A 24,980-nucleotide genomic window follows, 5' to 3' on the forward strand; every position below is an offset into this window, starting at 1 on the left:
AGCTTACCCCTGTTCTAAACTTTTCCATTTGTCTTAATAACATCATCTGTCTTTTTGTTTGCATTCACCCAATCACAATCTTCATTCAGGCCCTCATAACTACTTGACTGGACTGTAGAATTAGCCAGGAAATTGGCCTTCTTGTGTTCATTGCTGCTTCTTTATCAATACATCCTTATAATTGCCAAAATAAATTTTCTAAGACACAAGTACTGTATAAAATGCAAACTTTCAGACTGGCTGCCATTGAAGTCTATATCAACCTGCCATTTCAGCTGCATAAATCTCCATATATTTTTCTAGTTTATCTGATCCTCAAACTTGATGTTACATCTGAGATCTGTATGTCTTTCCTAAGCTTAGAGTGTATTTTTTTCTCATTTATAACTTTCAGGTTCTTGGATTTGCTTGTGCTTGACAATCAGCCCAACTTAGATGCCACATTTCTGATATACTCTTCCTCATTCTCTTCTACTTGCTCCTAATTTAAAGTGTTTTCTTCATCAAATAGTTCCATGATACTTTGTCTGGATCTCTCCTTTGCTTCTATCACTCACTACCTTGTATTATTTATATACTTATGTGTACACATATCCCATCCTCTTCAGCAGAATATCTTTGAAGTCAGGGGCTGTTTTGTTTTTGGAATTTGTGTATCACTCATCACAGTATGTATTTTGCATATAGGAACTTAAAAAATGTTAAATGGGATTCAATTATTCCTTCACTCCCAATGACATCTTAGCTAATCACAGGGTAGAAGCAGCCACCTTTGCATATATACATTTTGAATATACTCATATAGAATTTGGGGGAAGAGTATGGTCATTGGGAATGAGGAAAAAAGAAGCAAAAAGATAATCATAGTTTAATGGAAGAAATTTTGAACTTGGAGTCCGAAGGCCTAGGTTTGAATCATGGCTCATGTGGAAGTGATTTGTGTGACCTTTAGCAAAGTCTTTCACTTCTTTGGGCCTCAGTTCTCTTATTTGTAAAGAAATGAAAATGGAAATGATGACTTTCTAGGTCCCTTCTATGACCCTATGAAATCTATGATCCTGTGAAAGGAACAAACATTTATGCCTATAAGATCTCTAGTAAGTAGCAATCTAAGCATGTTTAAGCTTTGGAATATTTTTTTTTCTTTTAGAAAAAAACATATATAGAGGTATGACACTTGATTTTTTAGAAATCTGAAGAAATCTGTTATGTTCCTATATTCCTAAGAAATACTTTAAACTATAAAATTAATAGACTGCAATATATATTTATTTAATTAAGAACATGTTTATTTTTTTAAAGAATGGTTTCGTCTTACTTAGTACATCATGGGTACTGTGCTACAGCAGAAGCATTTGCCAGATCTACAGACCAGACCGTACTAGAAGAATTAGCTTCAATTAAGAATAGACAAAGTAAGAACTCAGTGCAATATGATTAATGTATTTTATGTAAAATTGAAGTTTCATTTCTAATGCTTTTCATTTTAAAATGTTTGTATGATTTTAAAATTATTGTAGATCTACAAAATTCATTCTAATAAAATTTTTGATGGTCAACTTCAAATAGAATAAATAATAAGAAAGCACTATCATAGAATTTTACATATTGATTTTTAAAAATGTAAAAAATTTTGATTAGAAATGTCTTCCTGATTGATAGCTAAATGCCTTTGTGCTTATTTAGAAGAAATTAAAATCATGTTCTCTTAACTTTGAAACCAAACTGTTCTTATATAGAAGATATTTGAAATAAAAATGATTTAAATAATTAATGGGGACTCATGCTAACGAGACTAACTAAGGTTGTTAGACCTGCTGCTGTAGTGGCAAATTAATTTGACTATGGTAGTCATGAACTATATCAGAATTTGTTTTTTTGATCACAAATATAATAAGATAATAAGAATATACTTATTGCTTTTGAAAAAACTTCTTAATTTAAAATTATATTCATATGTAAGGCTTGATCTTATTTTTTTGGACAAGAATCAGAGATTAGGAATGAAAGCCCAATAAAGAATTTTTTACATGATTATTTATTATATTGAATTATATTCAATATAATTTATTATATTGAAACTGCAGTATTTACTTAGCTTTTTTCCATAATTTTTTGTACTTTACTCTGTATTATTGAGCACAGACATTTGAGTTTGTTCATTTTATTATGTGAACATACCAAACATAGTAGTGCTTTGATTGGTGTTATTTCAAAATAACATCATTTATAACATCATTATAACCAAAAGGTGCTATAATGTTAATTTAAGACATAGATTTTTGGGAGACTCAGCCCTAGTATGATTAAATTGCCTTAATATTAGTTTGCTTACTAAATATTCAAAACATTTTTTGTTATAATTTAATTTTCCTCCATTTATGTTGTTTATGCCTAAAATTATGTTTTTTAAAGAGAACCACTTAGGTATTTTTATTTATGGCATATCTATAATCTAAAATGTGACTTCTCATTTCTGAGATCAAGGCTTTCAAGAGAGAAATATAAATTTATTGCTGTGAGTAAATAATGAACAATTACAGGAAACTTTTAGGTACTTTATTCTTTTAGTTTTTTTTTTTTTAAGTTAACTTTCTACTTTATTTTAATGAACAGGAATACAGAAATTGGTATTAGCAGGAAGAATGGGAGAAGCCATTGAAACAACACAACAGTTATATCCAAGTTTACTTGAAAGAAATCCTAATCTCCTATTCACATTAAAGTGAGTTCCTCTTAGGCTACTTGATATAGAGGCAAAATTATTTTAATATTGTAATTACTTTAAATTTAATTTTACTTTTATGTAAATGTTTGTAAGATTCTTCCTTTAAAGTGGAACATTTAAATAATGAAAACATGCATTGTTAAAAAAATAAAATATTTTGATATGTGACTTGGGCATTTTCATTCTCTTAATTCTTCATTGTAGAATCTGTTAGATTCTATATATCTTTTGAATTTTTAAAATAGATCTTTGCAATAAATCTTTTAGCATTTTAAAAATGTTAACATTTGCTCATTTTTTGCATTATAATTATATTTCTCACAGAAAATCTCAATGTAAGAGTATAGAACTAGAAATTCTACAGACTCAATTTGAATGGATACTAATTTTTTTGAAATCTTTTTAACCTCTTTCTTAAGAATATAACTGATTTAAAATAGTCTTATTTTGATATTTTGCTTTAAGTTAATCATCTCAAATTATTAGTTATTTTAACTCTTTTTAAGAAAAAGAGTACCCTTCTTCCCACCATCCCTAGTAGTTATATACAATTTTGTCAAAATTTCTGAAATATCCCTGCCAAAAATCAGTCACTTAAAATTCAGGTCATTAACATGCATGATGCTGTCCAGTACATTAAGGTAAAGCACCAAGTTGAATGCCATTGTGTAATGTATACTATAATTTTTTTTTTTTTTATTCTCTAGAGTTCGGCAATTTATAGAAATGGTGAATGGTACTGATAGTGAAGTAAGATGTTTAGGAGGTCGGAGTCCAAAGTCTCAAGACAGTTATCCTGTTAGTCCTCGACCATTTAGTAGTCCAAGCATGAGCCCCAGCCATGGAATGAATATCCACAGTTTAGCATCAGGCAAAGGAAATGCCACACATTTTTCTGGTGAGGTTCATTTAGAAAACTTAATATTTTGTTTTTCCGTATATTTTTTAATAAGTGGGTTAAAAATACCATAAAATATTTTTCAGAAGGTTTCTTTTGAAAATAAACATTAAATGCTGATTTTTAGCCAGTTGGTTGATTTCAAAATGGTAAGAATTTGATGACATTTGTTATTATGGATATGTTTTATATAGATTTGGAATCAGGAAGATCTAGTTTCAAATTCCACCTCAGATACTTAGTTCTATTACCCTACATAGATCACTTCATTCCTCTGTACCTCAGTTGCCTTAGTTAAAAAAAGGGAAAGGGGGAGGGATTAGGCTAAATGGCTTCCAGTATCCTTTCAGATAGTAAATATATGCTTTCATGTTTCTGAGCTTTTTATTTTTGAGGGGAAGAAAGGGTTGAGAGTGAAATGTCTAAAGGAACATTAAGATATAAATTATCATAAAACTTAGTTGAGTAGAAGTGACAATTTCTTGGCTTCCCTCTCCTCTGTCCCCTAATTTGCAAACCTTTATTTTTTCCCCTTGTATCCCTTCTCCTTAGTGGATGGGGAGGGAAAGACCCTTGTAACAAATATGCATAGCAAACAAAACATTCACATTGCCCATCCAAATACTATGGAGGTTTTTCAGTTTTCATCTGAAATTTGACCATCATGTAAGTGGGCCAAACTTTTTAAGAATATGGATTGTCAGTTAGGAAGCATTTTCAAGTTAAAGTGTTGGGCTTGTTCTGAAAGTAGTAATTAAGGCTGAATTTTGTTTTTCCATACATTTTGTACTAATGAGCAAATGGCAGGGAACATCTAACTTATGTTATAGTATAATCCACTAGAATTCATAGTAAAATGCCACAGTGCAAATCTACTTTAAGCATATATATCTTTTGAATAAGTTGTCATGTGTTTCACTTGAGAATATGTACCAGTATATATGTTCTAATACAAGTTCTGATACATAGTAAACTCGCTCACAATAAATGTTTGAATTTTTTCACCCTTCTTTTAAAAGGTTTGAATTTATTAGCAAAATCAATTCTATTTTGTTGTAAGTAGCTCAGTTTCTACTCAGTATGTAATCTTTTTGTCCTTAAATAGATTTTGTTATTTAGTACGGTATCTGGCATATAGTAAATAATTAATGCTTTTTCACTTATTTGAGATTTTTATTGTCTTATGCATTGTGACTTAACACAGATTGTAAAATGTTTTGCTAATTTAGTTTAGACTCTGACCACATGAATAAATTAAATAACTTTTTTCTTTTATTACTAAATCTTTTTTCTTTTTTTTTTTTAATAACTTTAGGTTTTGAAAGTTGTAGTAATGGAGTAATATCAAATAAAGCACATCAATCTTATTGTCATAGTAAACACCAATCAACCAGTTTAAATGTCCCTGAACTGAATAGTATAAATGTATCAAGATCACAACAAATTAATAGCTTCACCAGGTAAGCAATTGCTCTAGGCTTTTTGCTTAATCTCTAGTAGCAACATAATTAAAAGTCTTAGGTGAAGATCTATCTGGGATCTCGACCAGACTAGGCTGCGGGCATCTAGATTCAGGAAAGAAGAAGAAAAAGAGCATGCGATTGGGGAGGTTGGATGAGAACTTGGTCCTTTTGGTTCATATGTCTATTGGCAAAGAGAGAGTCAAAGTCATAGTGAACCCTTAGAAAGTTTAATTAACTAAATGAAGTAGTTACAATTAGGCCTTGGATATACACGTTGGTAATACTGTTTCTGTGGGAAAATGTTTCATGGAATACAGCAAGAACCTGATCTAGCATGGGGAATTTAGAATGATTAAGCACTCAAATAGAAAATATACTAAAAAACAAATTGGATAACCTAGATTCTAGTTCCAGATTGATCCTGAGTAGAAAAGAGACATGTCCTGCCTTAATACATTAAGTTCGAGATAGCCATGAAATATTTGATTAGGTATCCTTAAATAGATCAATAGATAAAGGAAGGGAAAAAACGGAATGCATTATTTTGAGAATTCTAAACTAAATAAAATTGGAAATTTGGGAATCAGATTTTTTCACCATGGAAAGGTACAATTATAAAGGATAGTTTAAAATCAAGGTTTGATAGTGCCATGGAATTTAAGTGGCTTAGGAGAGGGAGAGGGTGCTAAAAGAGGTCTTGAAGAATGAGACTAAGTAGAAACCTGAAAACTTGACACTTTTTTTTTTTAAAGCACTTTGAGTGTATTTTAGAAGAAGGTAAAAAAAATTGGGCTATAGTGAGAACATTTTGAGGAATTCAAGCAACAAGCAGTTCAGTGATTTCAGTATTGAAAACACTGTTGAATAAATTTAGGTATACACATGAGAAGCAAGTAGCTTTATGAGGCTGGACTTTTAAGAAGAAGATAATTTTTTTCCCACTGGTGTATTGATTATTCTGAGGATTGAATGAAAATATATGTGAAAATACTTTGAAAAAGAAAAAAAACATGCTATTCTTTGATTGCACATTGAGTCTCCAGAGTTCTCTCTGGTTGTGGTTGGTGCTTTCCATCCCAAGCCTCTTAGAACTGCCTTGAATCACTGCATTGTTGAAAAGAGCCATATCCATCACAGTTCATCATCACATAATCTTGTTGGCTATGATTCTATTCACTTCAATCACATCAGTTCATGTAAGTCTCTCTAGGCCTTTCTGAAATCAGCCTGCTCATCTTATGAAACAATAATATTTCATAATATGTCCCCTAACTGGTGGGGATTTACTCAATTTCTGTTTCTTGCCACTTTTACAAAAACTGCTGCTACAAACATTTTTTGTACATGTGGGGTCCCTTTCCCTTCTTTGAGATCACTTTGGATACAGGCCCAATAAAGATACTGCTGGATCAAAGAATATGCAAAGTTTCATAGCCCTTTGAACATAGTTTGCACATTGCTCTCTCCAGAATGGTTGGATCATTTCATCATCCACCATCAATGCAGGCTAAATTTCTTTTTAAAGTTGTTGTGCTGTATTACTTTATAAAGTAACGTAAGTATGGTTGAGCAAGAATGTATTTATTAAAGACTTTTTGCCAATATGGTATTTCTTGTAATTAGTTTTGTTTTTCATTTTGCAGCAATGATGTAGACATGGAAACTGATCACTATTCCAATGGAGTTGGAGAGACTTCCTCCAATGGTTTCCTAAATGGTAGCTCTAAACATGACCACGAAATGGAAGAATGTGACACCGAAATGGGTCTGCAGTGATATTTGTTGTATTTTTAATAAAAAATGGTAGCTATGAGGTTATGTTTTTATTTATGCTCATTCACAAGTGATAAAACAAATTGAATTTGCAGATGTGATTATTTGGATTTTAAAGACATGTAGTTTATCTGGATTTTTTTGAGGGGGATTAGTAGAGGAAATTGAAGAATGCAGAAGTTAATTAATCATTCTTTTTCAAATCCTTTGGAAACCAGATGTTTTTAAATTTTCCTTTTTAAGTAATTTGGAGCTATACCTAAATGATTTATTTTTCTGGATAAAGTTATTATAGCTATTAGCAGTAGTGGAAATTTTCAAATTAGTGTTAAAATCTTACTTATGTGTACAGGTAGGGGATGTGGAAAGTCCTGTCCTGTTTATTTAGATAGAGTCCTGAAGTCAAAAGTTGAATAGAGACAGTTTGTGTTGGCTTTTTTTTTCCCTCACCGAACTGAACTCCATATAATTGAGCTGTCATTCTAAATCTTAAAAGCATGCATAATTACACTGTTCTGTTACTTTATATTGCAAATAGTAACACACAGTTCAGTGATTCAGAATTCTCCACAGTTGGGAGAGTTAAAATTATTGAAGCTTTTAAATGATTTATTCAGCAGAAACTCCATGGCAGCACTGGATTTCTTCAGTGTGTTGAGGTAAACACATTTATTCAATTGTTAGTAAAGAAACAAATGTTCCTAGAGTTTTTATAAGGAAATGTACTTTATAAATGCAACAATGTGTTACCTTTTAAACATAAATTTGTTAAAGCTATATATCTTTTTAAAGCAAAAAAAAAAAATTAGTTTCAAAACATTTGCAACTTTTATTCATGTTAATGATGGAATCAGTTTTGCAAGAATATATCTTATTTTTTAAAATGATTCAGAAATTCAGATAATTGTTGTAGAACCATTTTGGAATGTGAATTTTTTTGTTATTGAGGTATATGGCCCTAGTAAAAGACTTAGTGAGGTTGTTTGAGGGTAAGTAGTCCATCTCTTGTTTTCGAGAAAGAAGTTTTATTTTACTTAATGTAACCTTCTTAATTTCATGGCACTTGGGGACTTTAAAAGTACAATTTTCCATTATGCCTAAGTTTTACTCTTCTGTGCCCTCTTATAATTTACCTGTATGGATATCTTAAGCTTTTCTGACTTGGAAAAGGTGAAGACAGCATTAGAAGCACAGCACACTATTATAAGCTGCTCAGGGGTTACACAGAAATTAGTAACAAAATTGAAAAGGGATTTAAGCCTCTTTGTCCTTCATTTCATGCTTATCCACTGGATTTCTTACTGATTTTATAAATGGATAAAAAGGTACCTGTGCAACTATAAAGCTAGACATAGATGTTAGACTTCATTAATATACATTTCTTAATTGAAATATAAAGTATATTTCAGAGTAAAATTGTCTTGATTTTTAATATATATGAAGAGAGAAAGAGAGAGAAGTCTTTTTTATTAGGGTAGTAATACGTTTAATTTTTTTTTTTTTTTGTATTATTACTGATAGAGGGTCATTGTTCTTGTAGAAGTAGATTCAAATCACTTGAGACGACAGCTTTGTGGAGGAAGTCAAGCAGCCATTGAAAGAATGATCCACTTTGGAAGAGAATTACAAGCTATGAGTGAACAACTAAGGAGAGAATGTGGCAAGAACACTGCAAATAAAAAAATGTTAAAAGTGAGTTATTTCATATATTTCCATCATGTTTAATATATATTGGACAACTTGCCATCTAGGGGAGGGCATGGGGGAAGGTGAAGAAAATTGGAACACAAGGTTTTTCTAGGGCTAATGTTGTCCACTCATATTTTGAAAAATTAAAAAGCTTTAATAAAAATAAAATAGAAGGAAAAATGGTTTCTCATATTTTATCTTGGCTGTCAGGGTGGGGAAAACATTATAGTTCAAATTGTTGGTAAGTTTTTTAAAATCTTAATGATATACATCCTACCCTTATTTCACCCCCTTAGCTGAGAATAAGAAATGGTTTTAGTGGGGAATATTCACAATTTTAACAGGTTAAGAAAAGAACTGTTTGATTTTTTTTTCAAAGAAGGAATATTGGTGAAATAGAGGACTTAAGATGTTAAGACTTTTAACTAAACCCTCTTTCATTAGGAAAATATTTTAAAATGCATAAATTATCTAGTTGGAAGATAATGATCAAGTGGGCATAGTACCCTAATATAAATTTATATCTTGTTTGAGTTGTGTTAATAGGTTTGGCCCTTAAAAGTACAGGAGTCATCTGAGATTATACTGACTTTGTAAAGTTTTGATGGTCTTGTGAATCTTTACAAATTCTATCTCAAACCTATGCGAACATGAAGAACACAACCATATTGGTGCCATCACTTTGATCTCATCATTTCCATTCATCATATCCTTTCAGTATCATCCCTACTCTCGTCTACTTTCAAGGAATTGACTGATCCTTGTCAAGGCCAATCCTCATAATTGTTCCTTTGACTCCATCCCATTCTGTCTCCTAAAAACTTAACCCCCACTTATGTTGTCCACTTTCTTTCATCTTCAGTCTCTATTTAGTGGCTTCTTTCTTCCTACAGGTCTTCCCCAAATGCAAAAAACTTATACTTAACCCTGCCATCCTTTAAGTTATTGATTCTATCTTTTCTTTTTTTCTTGTCAGACTCTTAGAGAAAGTTATCCAGACTTTCTCATTTTTCATGAATTTTCAAATTGGCCATCCACTTTTTGAGATTGCACTTTTTGAAGATACTAGTGATAGCCTATTTGCTAATAAATCCAGTGGTCTTTTTTTGAGTCATTCTTCTCAATCATTCTGCAATTGCTGACAATGTTGGCATCCTGCCACTTTATATGCTGTCTGCTCTCTAGTTTTCTCATCAAGTTTCCTTTGCTAAATATTATTCATGTCCTCCCTTCTTTTTCTGTTTGTACCCCAGGGACCTCTGTTGTTGATTTTGTTCTCTGTTCTCTAAATTCTCTATTTCCACATGATTAACAAATCTATATATTCAGACCTCAATTTTTTCTTTTGAGCTCTTTATGATTTATCAACCTGCTAGATGGACATTTTTACCTAAATGTCATTATTATTCTTCCAGTAATCTAGTTTTGTGGTCTACAAGTTCACCCTTCATTCTCCCTTACTCCCCATAAGCAGTCTATTGCCAAGTCTTACATTTCTACCTCCATAGTAGTCCCTTGCATCTGTCACTTTTTAATTTCTATTCAGACCATAACCACTCTCCTTGTGGCTTTTGTCATCACATACCTGAACTACTGCAGTGTCCTCTTGTTTGGTCTCACTGAATCAAGGCTCTGATCTTATTGAGTCGTCTATATAGCTGCCAAGCTATTACTCTTTCAGTGATTTCTAATGCATCTAAAAACAAATACATTTGGCATCTTTTATAATTTAAGTCTTCACATTCTGGTTTCAGCCAATCTTTTCTTATTGATTTCATCTTATTTCCCTTCATGTACTCAGTGCTCCTGCCAAATTGTCAATTTGTTCTTTTCTGTTTGTGGCAACTACATTTCCCACTCTGACCTTCTTTTCCACAGGCTGTTTGCCCATACATACAATGTTTTGTTGCTTCAAAATCTTTAGGTTGTTTTTTTTTTTATTTTATTTTGTTTATTTAATATTTTTCCTCAGTTACATTCCAAACAAAATTTTTTTTTGCACATGTTTTTTAAAAGTTTTTGAGTTTTAGGTTCTTCCCCCTTATCTCTACCACAATTAACAAATCATATGTGGAATTATGCAAAACATTATAAAAGTCAGGTTGTGAAAGAATACATAGATGTCTCACCCTAATGAAAAGAAGAACCCTCAAGAAAATATTAAATTAAAAAAAAGAAATAGAGAATGCTTTGATCTGTATTCAAACACAATCATTTCCTTCTCTGGGTACGGATAGGATTTTTCATCATAAGTCCTTCAGAGAAGTGTGGATGATGGTACTGCTGAAAATAACAAAGGCATCCACAACTGGCCAACCCAGAACATTGCCTATTACTTTGCATACAGTACATTTGACTTTGCTTGTGTTCATGGAGTATTTTCCAGGTGGTGGTAGTAGTGATGGTGGTGGTGGTTCTTTCTGAGAGCATCCTGCTCATCATTTCTCATAGAACAATAATATCCTATCACACACACATATCACAGATCCATTTCCCAATTAATAGGCATCCCCTCAATTTCCAATATTTTTGCTCTGAGTAGAAAGCTGCTGGGAATATTTTTGGTACATATAGATCATTTTCTTTTTTCTTTTTTTTTTTTTTTTTCCTGAATCTCTTGGTATTCATGACTAGTAGTGGTATTGTTAGGTCAAAGGATAAACATGAATTTATATCCCTTTGGGCACAGATCATATCTTTTAGTCATTTATCAATTTGGGACATGACTCTTTTTATAAATTGGACTCAATTTCCTCTATATTTGAGAAATGAGGCTTTATCAAAGAAACTTGCTTCAAAATTCTTTTTTACAATTACTATTGCTAACTGTGTTTTCCCCTCCCCCCACTAGCTCTTTTTCTCTCTCCTTTCACCTTGTCCCTCTTCAAAACTGTTTTGCTACTGACTATTCCTTCCCCTAATATGCCCTCTCTTTTATTACCTCCTCTTTTCCATATCCCATTCCCCTCCTGTTTTCCTGCAGGGTAAGATAAATTTCTATATGCAGTTTCAGTATGTATGTTACTTCCTCTTTGAGCCAATTTTGAGAGTAAGATTCATTCACTCTTTCTTCTCCCTCTTCCCCTCCACTATAAAAGCCTTTTCTTTCCTCTTTTTGTGACAGAAAATCGCACCATTCTACATCTCTCTTTCCTTTTCTCCCAGTACATTCCTCTCTCACTTTTTAATTTCTTCATTTTTTAAAAAGATCCCTTCATATTCACATATCCCTTCATAACTTACCCCGATGCCTTCTGTGTATATATACTCCTCTTAACTCCCATAATAATGTAAAATTCCTAATGAATTACAAGTATTGTCCTCCCATATAAGAATGTAAACTGATAAACCTTATTAAATCCCTTATGATATTACTATGTATAAGTTGCTAAGTCTTGTGTTATTCTAACTGTGGCTTCACTATACTTGAGTTATTTCTTTCTGGATGCTTATAATATTTTCTCCTTGACCTGGGAGTTCCAGAATTTGGCATTCCTGGGAGTTTTCATTTTGGGATCTTTTTCAGGAGGTAATTGGTAGATTCTTTCCATTTCTATTTTACCCTCTGATTCTAGAATATCAGGAGAGTTTACCTTGATAATCTCTTTTAAGGTGATGTCCAAATTATTTTTTTGATTATTACTTTCAGGTAGACCAGTAATTTAAAAATAGCTCTCCTGGATTTATTTTCCAGGTCGGTTGTTTTTCCAATGAGAATTTAACATTGTTTTTTATTTTTTCAATTTTTTTGGTTTTGTCTTATTATATCTTGATTTCTTATGAAGTCATTAGCTTCCATTTGCTCAATTCTATTTTTAAGGAATTATTTTTATCAATGAATTTTTGTACCTCCTTTCCCAATTGTCCAATTTTGCTTTTTAAGGCATTCTCATTAGCTTTTTTTTGTATTTCCTCTTGCATCTCTTCTCCATTCTTTTCCTAATTTTTCACTCTTTTATCTTATTTGATTTTCAAAATCCTTTTTGAGCTAAGACCAATTCTTATTTTTCTTGGAGATTTTGGATATAGGAGCTTTGACTTATTTTCTTCTGAGTGTGTTTTGATCCTTCTTGTCAGTACAGTAAATTTCTATGATCAGAAACTTTTTTCTATTGTCTGCTCATTTTCCTAGCTTATTACTTGGCTTTTAACTCTGTTAAAGTAGGGCTCTATTTCCCCTATCCCAAGCTTTAGGGGTTTGTGCAGCTGTTTTCAGAGCTCCTTCTAAAGGACCTGACCACTGATGCCCTGGAGCTGTGAGGAGTGTCCCTGTCCCACTGTAGCTGTAAAAGTTGGTGTGCTGTCCAGGGCTGCACTGGGACTACATGCCGGACTCCCACTCTTGGCTGACCCTCTGAGTCCTCTCTGGTGTCTTCCAGACTGAGTTCCAAAAGCCTCTAGCACCTGATTCAGAGGTCCTACCTCGCTGATGCTGGGGTCCGGGACAGGGGTGGAGCAGGGCTGGGGCTGCACTGAGGTGGTTTGTGCTGGGATTGCATACTGAGATACTACCCTGGTTCTATAGATCTTTCTTCTTGACTTTCCAAGTCCTAGTGTTTCCGAGTTGAGAGGTCTGGAAACCACCAGTACTGCCTATCTGACTCTGGCTGGAGTTGGACCAGGGCTTGATTGGGGCTGGGTGGTGCAGTCTGGGCTGGGATTGCTTGTGGGCTTTCCCCCCTAGTGTCATAGACCTCTTCCTCTGACTTTCTAAGTTGCCTTTGGCTGGAAAATGTTCTATTCTGTCTTTTTGAGTGTTTTGATGCTCTAAAATTTGTTTAGAGTCATTGTTTAAAGGAATTTGGACAAGTTTGGGGGAGAAATTGGGCAAGTTCCTGCCTTTACTCTACTATCTTGGCTCTGCCTCTCTTAGCTTATTTTAAAGAACAGCTTCAGAGTCCATATTTAAAGACAGACTAGCTTCATCCAGTCCAGAACTTAGTGCTTCTCTTATTATTGCTTTGTATTGACTTTGTGTACATTTTGTATATTTACTTAACTATGTACTCACTTCTCCCCAATAGAAGACAAACTTTATGAGGGCAGGAGCAATCTATGTATTACCTACCTGTTTTTATACTAATGCATAGAGTAGATACAAATGAAGTAATTTGTTTAAATTGTTGAATTTAATTTAGTTTTGAATCGTCACTGTGTTACTTCTTTCTTGAAAAGAAGAGGTCTGATGTATCAAGAATGAAAATAATGATTTTCTTTTGGGAAAAATATCTTTTTCATCACTTAATTTTCTTCCTTTCTTTCCTACTTAGTAATCCATCTTCATAAGAAAGAATTAAAAGTAGTGAAGGGAAAGGAGATCATAAACAGTCAACATATGAGCTGACTCATATCTATAGACCCCAGCCCTGCAAGTGAAGGGTAGACGATACATTTTTTCAGCTTTTCTCTGGGACCAAACTTTGTCTTTATAACTATATACCATTGAACTTTTTTTTTTCTTTCCGTGTATTATCTGTCTTTGTCTGCCTATCTGTCCTTTCTGTTTTCTCATGGTTCTAATTATATCACTCTTCATCAGTTCAGATGTTCTTAAATTTTTGTCAAATTCTTCATAATGCTTTTTAAGGTGAGGTGCAGTAGTCTATTATATTCATGTACTAAAATTTTCCTGGCCATTCCCCAGCTGATAAGCATCTTTGATTCTAGTTCTTTATTAACCCAAAAAGCATATTTTGAAATAAAAATTTCAAAACACACACACACACACACACACACACACACACACACACACACACATCCTTTCAGTCTTTGACAGAAAGACAAGGCTAGGGTAAAAGATAGTTACTTTTTTTTTTAACATTATTTTTTAATATAATTATAAATTGCTTATAAAAATCAACAGAAATAGCATTTATGTGATTTTTGTTCTTTGCTGAGTTTTTTACATGTATTATTTTAATTCATTCCCATAGTAACTCTGATTTATAGATGCTGTCATTAACCTCATTTTACAGATAAGGGAATAGACTGAGCACGGTTAAGTGACATGTCCAGCTAACATGGCTATAAGTAATTTTTTGTCTATATGCAAATGATATTAGTAGCTGAATTGGCTCTGGGTTGTGAGAGATGGAAAGCAGCTTAGGCTTCGGCAGTGCTGGGGAGGGTAACAAGGATTGGTCAAAAAAAGGCCCAATTCCCCAAGGAATTTCTAATTTAAACTAATATACTTTAAACTAATATAATAATAAACTAATATTTATTGAATAATAAACTATTCAAGGAAATAGTTCAAGGTTATGCAAGAAGCTACTAAATTCTATAGTCTTTCGATCCAGACATTCCACTATTAGGTATATCTCAAGGAAGTTAAAAGCAGAAACAAAGATTTATTTATGCATTATTCCTGAATTAAATATTAATAGTAACACTTTTTGTGAAAGTGAAAAAAAAAAAAAAACAACTACAAATAAAGTGAGTGTCAGTCGATTTGGGGGAGTTTTTGAATAAATCATATCTAGAATATTCTTAATGTTATTTTTATTATGCTTATAAGAAATGATTAAATATGTAAAGATAAAAAATGAGAATATTTGTGTGACTTGATGTGTAGCTTAGGAAGCAGAACTTGGCTAGGAAGATTTCAGTAATGTAAACAAAAGATCACTAAAGCCAAACAAAAATCTAAATACAAAATTTTCAAGAAAAAACAAAATAGAAAAGGAAATAAAGACAAAATAGAACATTGTCATGTGCCCAACAGAACATCTGGGAGGATTCAGTATATGTAACAATAAATTCCCATTTCAAGAAAGCATATGTAATAAAATGATTATATTCATGACTGTCCATCTTTACTTCCCCAGTAAGTTATTCTTTTGTTCTCTGCTGTGCACTTTTTAACTTAATTCTTTTTTTCCCTGTCAGACATGCATCTAAAACAATATTGATATGGCCAACAACATTGATATGGACGACACATAAATTTCTCTCTTGATTGACTCTTTGACTTTGAGATCAATGAGTACTAGCCGTACTTTTTTTTTTTTTCATTGTACTTTTGATACTTGTTCTTGTGTTTATGTATGTCTGTCTCTTATTCTTTTGTTCTCTGCTATGTACTTTTTACTTGATTCTTTTTTTTTTCTCTCTCTCTTTTTTTTTTTTTACCCTCTTCTCTTCCATGCAGGCTACAGTTAAGTGTGGATATATTTATACACACACAAACACACACACACACACACACATATCTATCTATCTATCTATATATGTATGTATATATATATATACACATACATATGTATTAACACATACATAGAGATATCTGAAATGATATTTAAATGGCAACATATAATCCAGCTTTCTCTCTTGTTGAATCTTGACTTTGACTTTGTCTGAGGTCAGTGATTACTAGCCTACTTTTTTCCTAAATCTACTTGTGATCCTTGTTACTATACTTAATGTATTAATGTATTGCATTAATCTTATTTCCTTTTCCTGCAAGTGCTTTTGTTTTGTTCTACTCCTTAACTTGCCTTGTTATTACTTAACCTCCTCTCAGCCATGGGTCCTTTCCTTACCTTCTTCCCCCACCTTTTTCCTTCCTCTTTATCCCATTTCCATTAATCTACATACCATATCCCATTACCATTAATTTAAACATTTTTCTGTACCCTGCCTTATCCTTTTCCCTCCTCCCTTATTTCTTTATGAATTTTGGAGGGGCTATATTCTTTGTGGTATGTGTGTGTGTGTGTGTTGTTGTTCCCTATTTAACCCATTCCTGATATACACGTTTTCAGAACTACCAGCCCTCCCTTCCAATCGAATGCCTCTGTGTCAATTTTTCCTCTACACTTCGTTTGTATAGAATAATTACATTCTTTTCATATTGTTTTTCTTGCATAGTTCTAATTTATTTTTTAGTTTTCTCTCAGTCTCATTTGACTCTTAAAAGTTTTTTTGCATTCTTCTATAAATTCTTTCTGGGCAGGTATCATTTAATGTTGCTGTTTGGGGTAAGAAAGACTTTTTTTTTTTAATTCTCCTGAAGGTGAATCCTGGTTCTCTATTCTCATAGTAAATTTCTATGATTAGGTTCTTTTTCCTTTGCCTATTTATTTTTTTAAATTAGAAATTATTAGTGTGACTACCTCTAATACTTCCGTTGGGGTTGGGGAATGGTGGCTCTATCTTCTTTCTTTCTGACTTTGATTCCCACCAGTTGACTGAAAAACTACTTTCTCAAGCTCTCTTTGTCATTCATCCTTTTTGTTCTCTTTATATCCTTTGATCCTCCTGACCATCCCTTCCTTCTTGATACTCTGTTTTCAGTGGGTTTTTATTAACCCCCATTGTCTCTTTTTGTACCTGTCTGACTGGTCTTTCTTGGTCTCCTTTTTAGAAACATTATCTGTTTCGTGCTCCATATGTAGATATACCTCAAGGCTCTGTGCCTTTTTTGTCTGCATTGTTTCTTTTTGATCTCAGCTTTCATGGATTCAGTTGTCATCTATTTGTGGGTTATTCCTATATCTGGTTATTTAGTTCTTCTTTCCTGAGCTTCATACCTATACTACCATCTTAAACTAAAGTTGTCCAAAAAAGAATACCATCTTTTTTACACCCAATTTCAGTCTTCTTCCTAATACGACTCAGTAGTATTCCTAAAGTATGACCACAGAACCTCAAAGTTTAAGAAGTTTCAGTGGCTCTCCATGGCCTTTAGGATAAATTACAAGCACTGTTGACATTTATAGTTGTTTGCTCCCTGATTCCAGTCATCAGTCTTTACAAAAATGATTGCATTTTACTGCCTTACATATTCTCTGTGACAGCCACCTAGCAAGTTGTTACCCATGATTAGAAAATTCCTCCTTTTATTTTTATTTATTTATATGTTTATTTGTTTGCTGAGGCAGTTGGGATTAAATGACTTGCTCAAAGGCACAGTTTGGAAGTATTAAGTGTCTGAGGCAGGATTTGAAGCTCAGGTCCTCCTGACTTCAGGGCTACATTCTATACACTGAGCCATCTAGCTGCCCCCCTGCTTTTACTTCTTAAAACTGTTGGCTTTCTTCATTGTCCACCCCAAGTGCCATGTATTTCAAGAGAACTGTTTTGATTTCCCCCAGTTGTGTTTTCTTCCCCAGTCACTGTATTTTTATTTTATGTGTTACACGTTCACTTATCTACAAATATGGATTCATTCTTCTTCCTTTCCTTTCCTCCATACTGGAATGTAAGTTCTTTGATATCAGGGACTGCCTCACTTCTGGTTTTGATTTTTTTTTTTTTAATTGTCCCTTGCACCTGGTAAGTGGCTAATAAATTATTGAGTCTGCACTTGTGAAGTTGAGTTTTGGGTTATGTCAGTGTACATTTATTAAGTTTCTACTGTTGGACCCTCAGGGTACCAACAAAGTTCTGAAAAGGTCCTTTTTTCAAGGAATTAACAGTTGAATGAAGGAGCTAATATGCAAACACTCTTATATACAGGACAAATTGGAAATAATTAATAGTCATTATTTTTACCTAGGATTTTGCCCAATGTGGTAGCTTCTAAATCTCTATTCAAAACTAAATAATCCATTTTTCTCCCCTTTCTCACTTTGTGTTATCTGTAAATTTGAGGAGCATGATTTATTTTTTTATCCAAATCATTAATAAACAATGCTAAATAATACCGAATTCTCCTTTCAAGTTGATACTGACTTCAGTGACTACTTTTTGACTCTATTCATTCAACCAGCTTCAAATTCACTAGTCTAATGCATGTCATTCCAGAAACTTTGGAAGGAGAGACTTTGTCAGATGTTTTGCTGACAATATATATATATATTACATTCCTTTGTTTTACTCTGTGTTAATCTGATATGAAGTGTTTTTGATAAAGCTGTGATAACTTTTAGTGATCAATACTTGTTTAAATGCTCAAATATCATTTTTTAATATGTTCTATCTACAGTTTGCACATCTTATGTACAGTTCTACAGTCAGAAATAAAAGTCCAAGGTCACTGGCCATAGTTTACAGAATCTAACCCTATTCCCCTTTCCCCCCTTTTTAAATAAAATAGTACAATTTTCTCTAATTCTGTATCCCTTCTGTTTTATGGATGTAAGCTATCACGTTAGCCCTTTTCAGTATCTAGGTTCTGATACATTGTCTTACTTTGGGTTCTTACTTCATGCTAACCATTTTTGTTGTTTACTTCTCAGACTAAGATCATTGTCCTTAAAAAACAAAAGTATAAAATGAGTTGTTTAGCTTTCTGATTTTTACTCATTATCATCGTGTTTACTCCTGCACTATTTCTTATTGAGTTTTCCACTTTTCTTGTGTATAGTTTGAAAAACACATTTTCTTGTCCTTAGCATTCTTTGCCAGCTTCGTTTTTGGCTTTAGTGTTATATAATACCAGTGGGACAATATTTGTCATTTGTATACCTTTTCTGTTTTCTTCTCTAACCCTTCCTCCCATTTTCTATATTATACCTTTATATTTAAAAAAAAAAAATTGAGTTTGTTTTGGTTTTCTATATATCGAGGTTGGCTCTTCCCCAAAACTCCCTTTTTGTCTTCCTCTTTGCACTCATTTTGCTCTTTTTCAGTCTTGAGTGTTTACTCAAAAGAGTGTTTACTCCTCGAGCAAAGTTTCCCTTGGGCATTGGAATCTTTTGAGGTCTGTTTTCCCCTAATCTAGTATGCTTTTCCATATTACACACATGCCTTTCTTGTTTTGTGTTATCATTGGACTATGATAGAAATGATTAGTTGCTTTCTAGGTTACTGTCATGTCTATTTCAGAAATCAGTTCCCCTTCCCAATTCTTCCTTTTTTTTTTTTAAAGAATGAAAAATTCACAAATTCTTTATGTTACACCCCAGTAGAATGTAAATTCCTCTAAGGGAAAAGATTATTTTGTTTTTGTCTTGGTATCTCCAACCTTGTATATACATGACTGATTCCTTTAAAAGGTATTTTTTGAATTGAACAATGAAGGCAAGTCACATCAGTTTTCTTTGCTTTTGACAGGGAAAATTTGTCCACAGATATCTTTAGATAGTTGAAATATCCCATTATTGAAATATATTTCTGTGCAAGGCTTCTGATGTTTCCTAGATTCTTTATTTAATTCCTCCTCTATTCAGGTGGTTTGTAGTTTATTCCTATAATAGTATCATTTTTTTTTTCCCTACTCTGGATTGGCACATCTAACTATTCTTCACTATATCATTCTCTTGAATTTCCTCACATAAATATGTATTTTTTAAAACATATAGTAGAGTGCCCTTCTTGTCTCATTCTTTCTTTGAACAATTCTGTTTCCTTTCAGTGTTATATTTTAGTTATGAATTATATCCCTCCTACTTTTAGTGATATATGCTATCCCATTTGCCTTCCACAATTAGGATATTGTCTGTATTTATATGTAAATATTTGAAGCCGTAGATTTTATTGTTGTGTTCTTATTTGTTGTTTCATGAGATGTTGATTCTTTCTTTTGGTACTTGTTCTCCTATGTCATACCTACTACTTTCTAGTCCCAAAGTTGTTAAAATTGCACATGCAGTTTTCTCTATCCCTTTCCCCTCTCAATTTGTTGTTCTTTTAGCTTCTCACAAGACTGGAGTGATACATGTTTTTTTCCTGGACCTTTTTAGGTATATTTCATCCCTTATCATTTCTTGTCAAGAGTCTTATTGCTACTCATGTATTCTGAGCCATGTTACAGAAGTCCAGATTGCATTCTCAGACCATGTTTCTTGGCCAGCTATTCACTTTGAATTTTTAGGATGTTGGGTCTAGAACTGAAGGGTACCTGCTAAGCCATAAGCCATCTAGTTCTTCACCCTCATCTTTTACCTAAAGAAATGGAGGCTCAGAGACGGTAAGTGACTTTCCTCTACCATCAGACTACAGCACCAGACTTCGAACCTTTCCAAGGAGAGGCGGTCTGGCCTGGTGGGGAGATCAAGTTAGAGGAAGTCTAATGCAAATCATTCTAGAAACTTTGGAAGGAGAGCCTTTGTCAGATGTTTTGCTGACATATATGTAGAACATTCCTTTGTTTTACTCTGTGTTAATCTGATATGAAGTGTTTTTGAGAAAGCTGTGATAACTTTTAGTGATCAATACTTGTCTAAATGCTCAAATGTCATTTTTTAATATGTTCTACAGTTTGCACATCTTATGTACAGTTCTACAATCAGAAGTAAAAGTCCAAGCTCACATTGCAGTTCCAACATCCAGGCATCAAAGGTCCACACATAAAATGGGCAGTTTTAATACCTCACAAGTTGTCATGGGGCCAAAGCCAAATAAATAAAAGTGCTTTGTGTTTTGTGTTAAGGTGTTTGTCACTCCTGACTTAGTGAGCCCACTTAGCGTTTTCTTGGCAATGGGGGTGAAGAAAGTGAGACAAACAGGGTTCACGGGTCACACAGCCAAAGGACAAAGTCTGCAGGCTGTATTTGAAATCAGAAAGATGACTATTTCATAGCATTAAGTTCTTCACTCCCTTTCCCCACCTTCTTCTAATAGTAATTATTCTTGTTTGTTAGGCTTCACTATGAGTAGCCATGATTATGATCCTTTTTTTGAATTTGTGGTTTTCTTTGGTAAATTATGTATTTAAACCTTAATTTCTTTGTCTGAAAAAAATCTTTTATTTTAATCTATAAAAAAAATTAAACAGAGATGAATCAGTTCTGTAAGAAAAGTGATTTTTTTTTTTTAATTGTTGGTATTGAATTCGGATCTAATTGTTGCTAGTTGTTGGCTTGTTTTACTTAGCATTTGTTGGGGCCACTTGAAGTTTAAAAAAGAAAACAATTACAATATTAAGCCTTGATTTTTTTTTTTTTTAAGAGTGCTGGATATAGTCATAAAGTCTTGCTTTCAACTATCAATTGTAAAACTATCAGTAAGTGTGTGATCTTAGGATTCAGCACTATTACATTTAAACCTGACAACTTCTGAAGCTAACTATTCAAACTTATTATTTTATCTTCTTTGCTTCCCCCTTATTTGCTGCCATTGATATGACCAATTCTCCTAGTTATACAAGCACAAAACCTTGGAAGCTATAGGATCATAAAATTTAAGAGCTGATATCTTTCTAACTTCACTTTCTCTTCCCAGTGGCCCCTATATTCTCTCCACTCCCCAACAAGTGCTAAGTAAAAGAAGCCAACTCTAATATGTGTTTTCATAGTGTATTCTGCTGAACATGAAAGGCATGCTTCATTGTCAGTCTTCTCAAGTCGCAATTGGTTACTGCAATATTCATTCTGCAGTTCTGGTGTTTGATAGTGTTTTTCCTTACATTATTGTCTTCAATGTGTAATTTATTCTAGTTCTGTTGCATTGTTATACATCAGCTTAAGTCTTAATTTTTGCTGAATTTATCATATTTGCCATTTCTTATGTCACAGTATAGACCTTAGTAACTGTTCTTAGTAACTTAGTGATAATTATACATGGTTTTTCAGCATAGTTGAGACTTTAATAGTATATTGGTATCTCTGCCTTTCTATAGTCATTCCAGCATGTACCATCTTGATATTTTGTTACTTTTTTCTGATTTAAGTTATAAAGTGAAATGAAGTTGCTTTAATTTCGGTTTTCTTATTAATAATTAGAAAACTATCTTTGACTTTATTGTTTATAACTACCTTTTCTCCTTTTGAAAAATAAATTCCTGTTCATATTCTTTGATTATCTATTGGGACTAAGTACTTTATATGTATTTATATCAGTTTCCTATATATATATTTTGTCTACTAGAATTTTTATTAGAAATATTATTAAACATTTATTAAGTGCCTGCTATGTGTTAGGCCCTATACTAAGTGCTAGGGATACAAAAAGAGGCAAAAGACAGTCCCTGTCCTCAAGGAGCTTCCAGTCTAATGATTTTCTTTTCACTCTCTGTTTTAATTTTATTTTTAAAAAGTTTTAATATTTCTTGTAATCTTAGTTGCATATTTGGTAAATCATTTTTGTCTTTATCCATTTTTTTATTATAACTTCTTATTTACAAGATATATATGTATGGGTAATTTTTCAGCATTGACAGTTGCAAAACCTTTTGTTCCAATTTTTCCCTTCCTTCCTCACAACCTCTTCTCCAAATGGCAAGTAGACCAATACATGTTAAATATGTTAAAGTATAAGTTAAATACAATATATGTATACATGTCCAAACAGTTATTTTGCTGCACAAAAAGAATCAGACTTTGAAATAGTGTACAAATATCCTGTGAAGGAAATCAAAAAGCTAGGCAGACAAAAATAGAGGGATTGGGAATTCTACGTAGTGATTCACATTCATTTCCCTGAGTTGTTTCGCTGGGTGTAGCTTAACCATTTTTTTGATGATATGATCATTTGTATTTAGGTCAGTTATCCATTTATAATTTTGTTGTGTGGTGGTTAGGTGGCCTAAAGCCAATTTCTTTTAGCTTAATTTTTAATTTTCTCAGCTATTCTTTTTGATTTAGGAAGTTTTTTCCCCCAATCCGTTTTGTTGGGATTTTATTGAACACTAAACCACCATGCTTCTAGGTCTCATTTACCTAAGCTTGCTCCATTGATCAAGTTCAATTTAACCATTATAAATTTTGCTAATTGCTACAAGATTTAACTATGCCAAAAGAACTATAAAACCACAAAGTGTTTGAAACCACCACCACCAGCAGTGTCACTATTGGATCTGTATCACAAAGAGATCATAAAAGAGGGAAAAGGACCCTTATATGCAAAAATGTTTGTAGCAGCAATGTTTGTTGTGGTAGCAAAGAATTGGAAAATGAGTGGATGCCCATCAGTTGGAGAATTGCTGAATAAGTTATGGTATATGAATGTTATGGAATGTTATTGTTCTATAAGAAAGGATGAGCAGGATGATTTCAGAAAAATCTGAAGAGATTTATATGAACTGATACTAAGTGACATGAGCAGAACTATAAAAACATTGTGCACAGCAACAAGATTGCATGATGACCAACTATGATAGACTAAGCTCTTCTCAGCAATAATAGTGATCTAAGGCAATTCCAATAAACTGTGGATGGAAAATGTCATCTGCATCCACAGAGAGAAGTATGGAGACTAATTGCAGATTACTATACTTTATACTATACTTTAAGATTGACAATACTAGTCACTTTTTTTTTTTTTTTTTTTTTTTTTTTTGTGGTTTTTCCCTTTTGTTCTCTCCCAACATGATTCATGGAAATATATGAAAAATGAATATACATAGGTAACCTTAAAAATAAAAGATGTTTTTCACCCCAAAATAAAATATATTTTAAGATCTGGTAATACTGGTCCCTTAATTCCTACTTCTCTCCATTTATTTCCCTTGGGATTTATCCCTCAGGATGAATTTTGTTACTCTTTTGTCTAGTTCAGTGAAATAACCCCTTGATGGCTTGCTTTTGCTTTATATCTGTAAGTTAATTTTGTATCCCAGTATTTTTTACTTCTAACATAGTGCCTTTGAAGGAAAAAATAGGGGAAGAGAGGAAGAAAATCACAAAGAAATTCAGTTTAGCTTTGTAATTATGATTTATCAAGAAGCTTTGCTAATATAATTTATCTTACTCCCCCCCCCAACCATCACTTCATTCTTCCTCTGTACTCTATGAGAAAAAAAAGCAACACTGTTCTCTTTATTTTCCATTTGTCAACATCCTACATACCATTTAAAACCCAGATAAAATTTCAACCTTACTTCATGAAATCCTCCAGATCAAAGTGATTATTTTTAATGTTTAATCCTTTCTGTTACCTTATGACATTTCTCGTTATTATGAATTAATTTTTCATTTGTTTGTCATTTTTCTAATTAGCAGGTAAGCTCATTAAGTGCACACATATATATTTCATTTAATTAGCGCTATTTTTCATATATATATATATATATATAATATGTATGTATATATATTTGAATAATAGCTCAAATTATAAATGAATTACCTTGCTATATTCTTAAGCCAGTTTGGGCATTGATAGTATACAGTAGCTAGGTCATAAAGGAATTGAAATGTCAACTCATTACTGTTGTCTCAACAGGATGCATTCAGTTTGCTTGCTTATTCAGATCCCTGGAGCAGTCCAGTTGGAAACCAACTTGACCCAATACAAAGAGAACCTGTGTGCTCAGCTCTGAACAGTGCAATACTAGGTAAGTAAAAACAAAATACAGGCCATAATGTATTCTCTTGAATTTTTGTGCAGAGGATGCTGGGAGGGGCAGCTGGGTATTGCAGTAGATTGAATGCTGGATCTGGAGTAAAGATGACCTATCTTCCTGAGTTCAAATTTGGCCTCAGACACTTTATAGCTGTGTGAACTTGGGCATGTCACTTAACCTTGTTTGCCCTAGTTCCCTTATCTGTAATACAGTGAGCCAGAGAATGAAATGAAAACCACTCCAGTGTCTTTGCCAAGAAAACCC

General features: G+C 32.8%; 1 protein-coding gene across 1 annotated transcript in view; it reads left to right on the forward strand.

The window, feature by feature from the left end:
• Positions 1–24,980, forward strand: part of RANBP9 (RAN binding protein 9) — a 97,266-nt gene that overhangs the window by 67,889 nt on the left and 4,397 nt on the right. Inside the window, exons 7-13 of the mRNA XM_051970660.1 lie at positions 1,303–1,415; positions 2,617–2,725; positions 3,436–3,626; positions 4,942–5,086; positions 6,733–6,854; positions 8,403–8,554; positions 24,596–24,707. Coding sequence (XP_051826620.1) covers positions 1,303–1,415; positions 2,617–2,725; positions 3,436–3,626; positions 4,942–5,086; positions 6,733–6,854; positions 8,403–8,554; positions 24,596–24,707 — 944 coding nt within the window. The remainder of the gene's footprint in view (positions 1–1,302; positions 1,416–2,616; positions 2,726–3,435; positions 3,627–4,941; positions 5,087–6,732; positions 6,855–8,402; positions 8,555–24,595; positions 24,708–24,980) is intronic.

The sequence above is a fragment of the Antechinus flavipes genome, chromosome 1 (assembly GCF_016432865.1).
Source record: "Antechinus flavipes isolate AdamAnt ecotype Samford, QLD, Australia chromosome 1, AdamAnt_v2, whole genome shotgun sequence".
Lineage (NCBI taxonomy): Eukaryota > Metazoa > Chordata > Mammalia > Dasyuromorphia > Dasyuridae > Antechinus > Antechinus flavipes.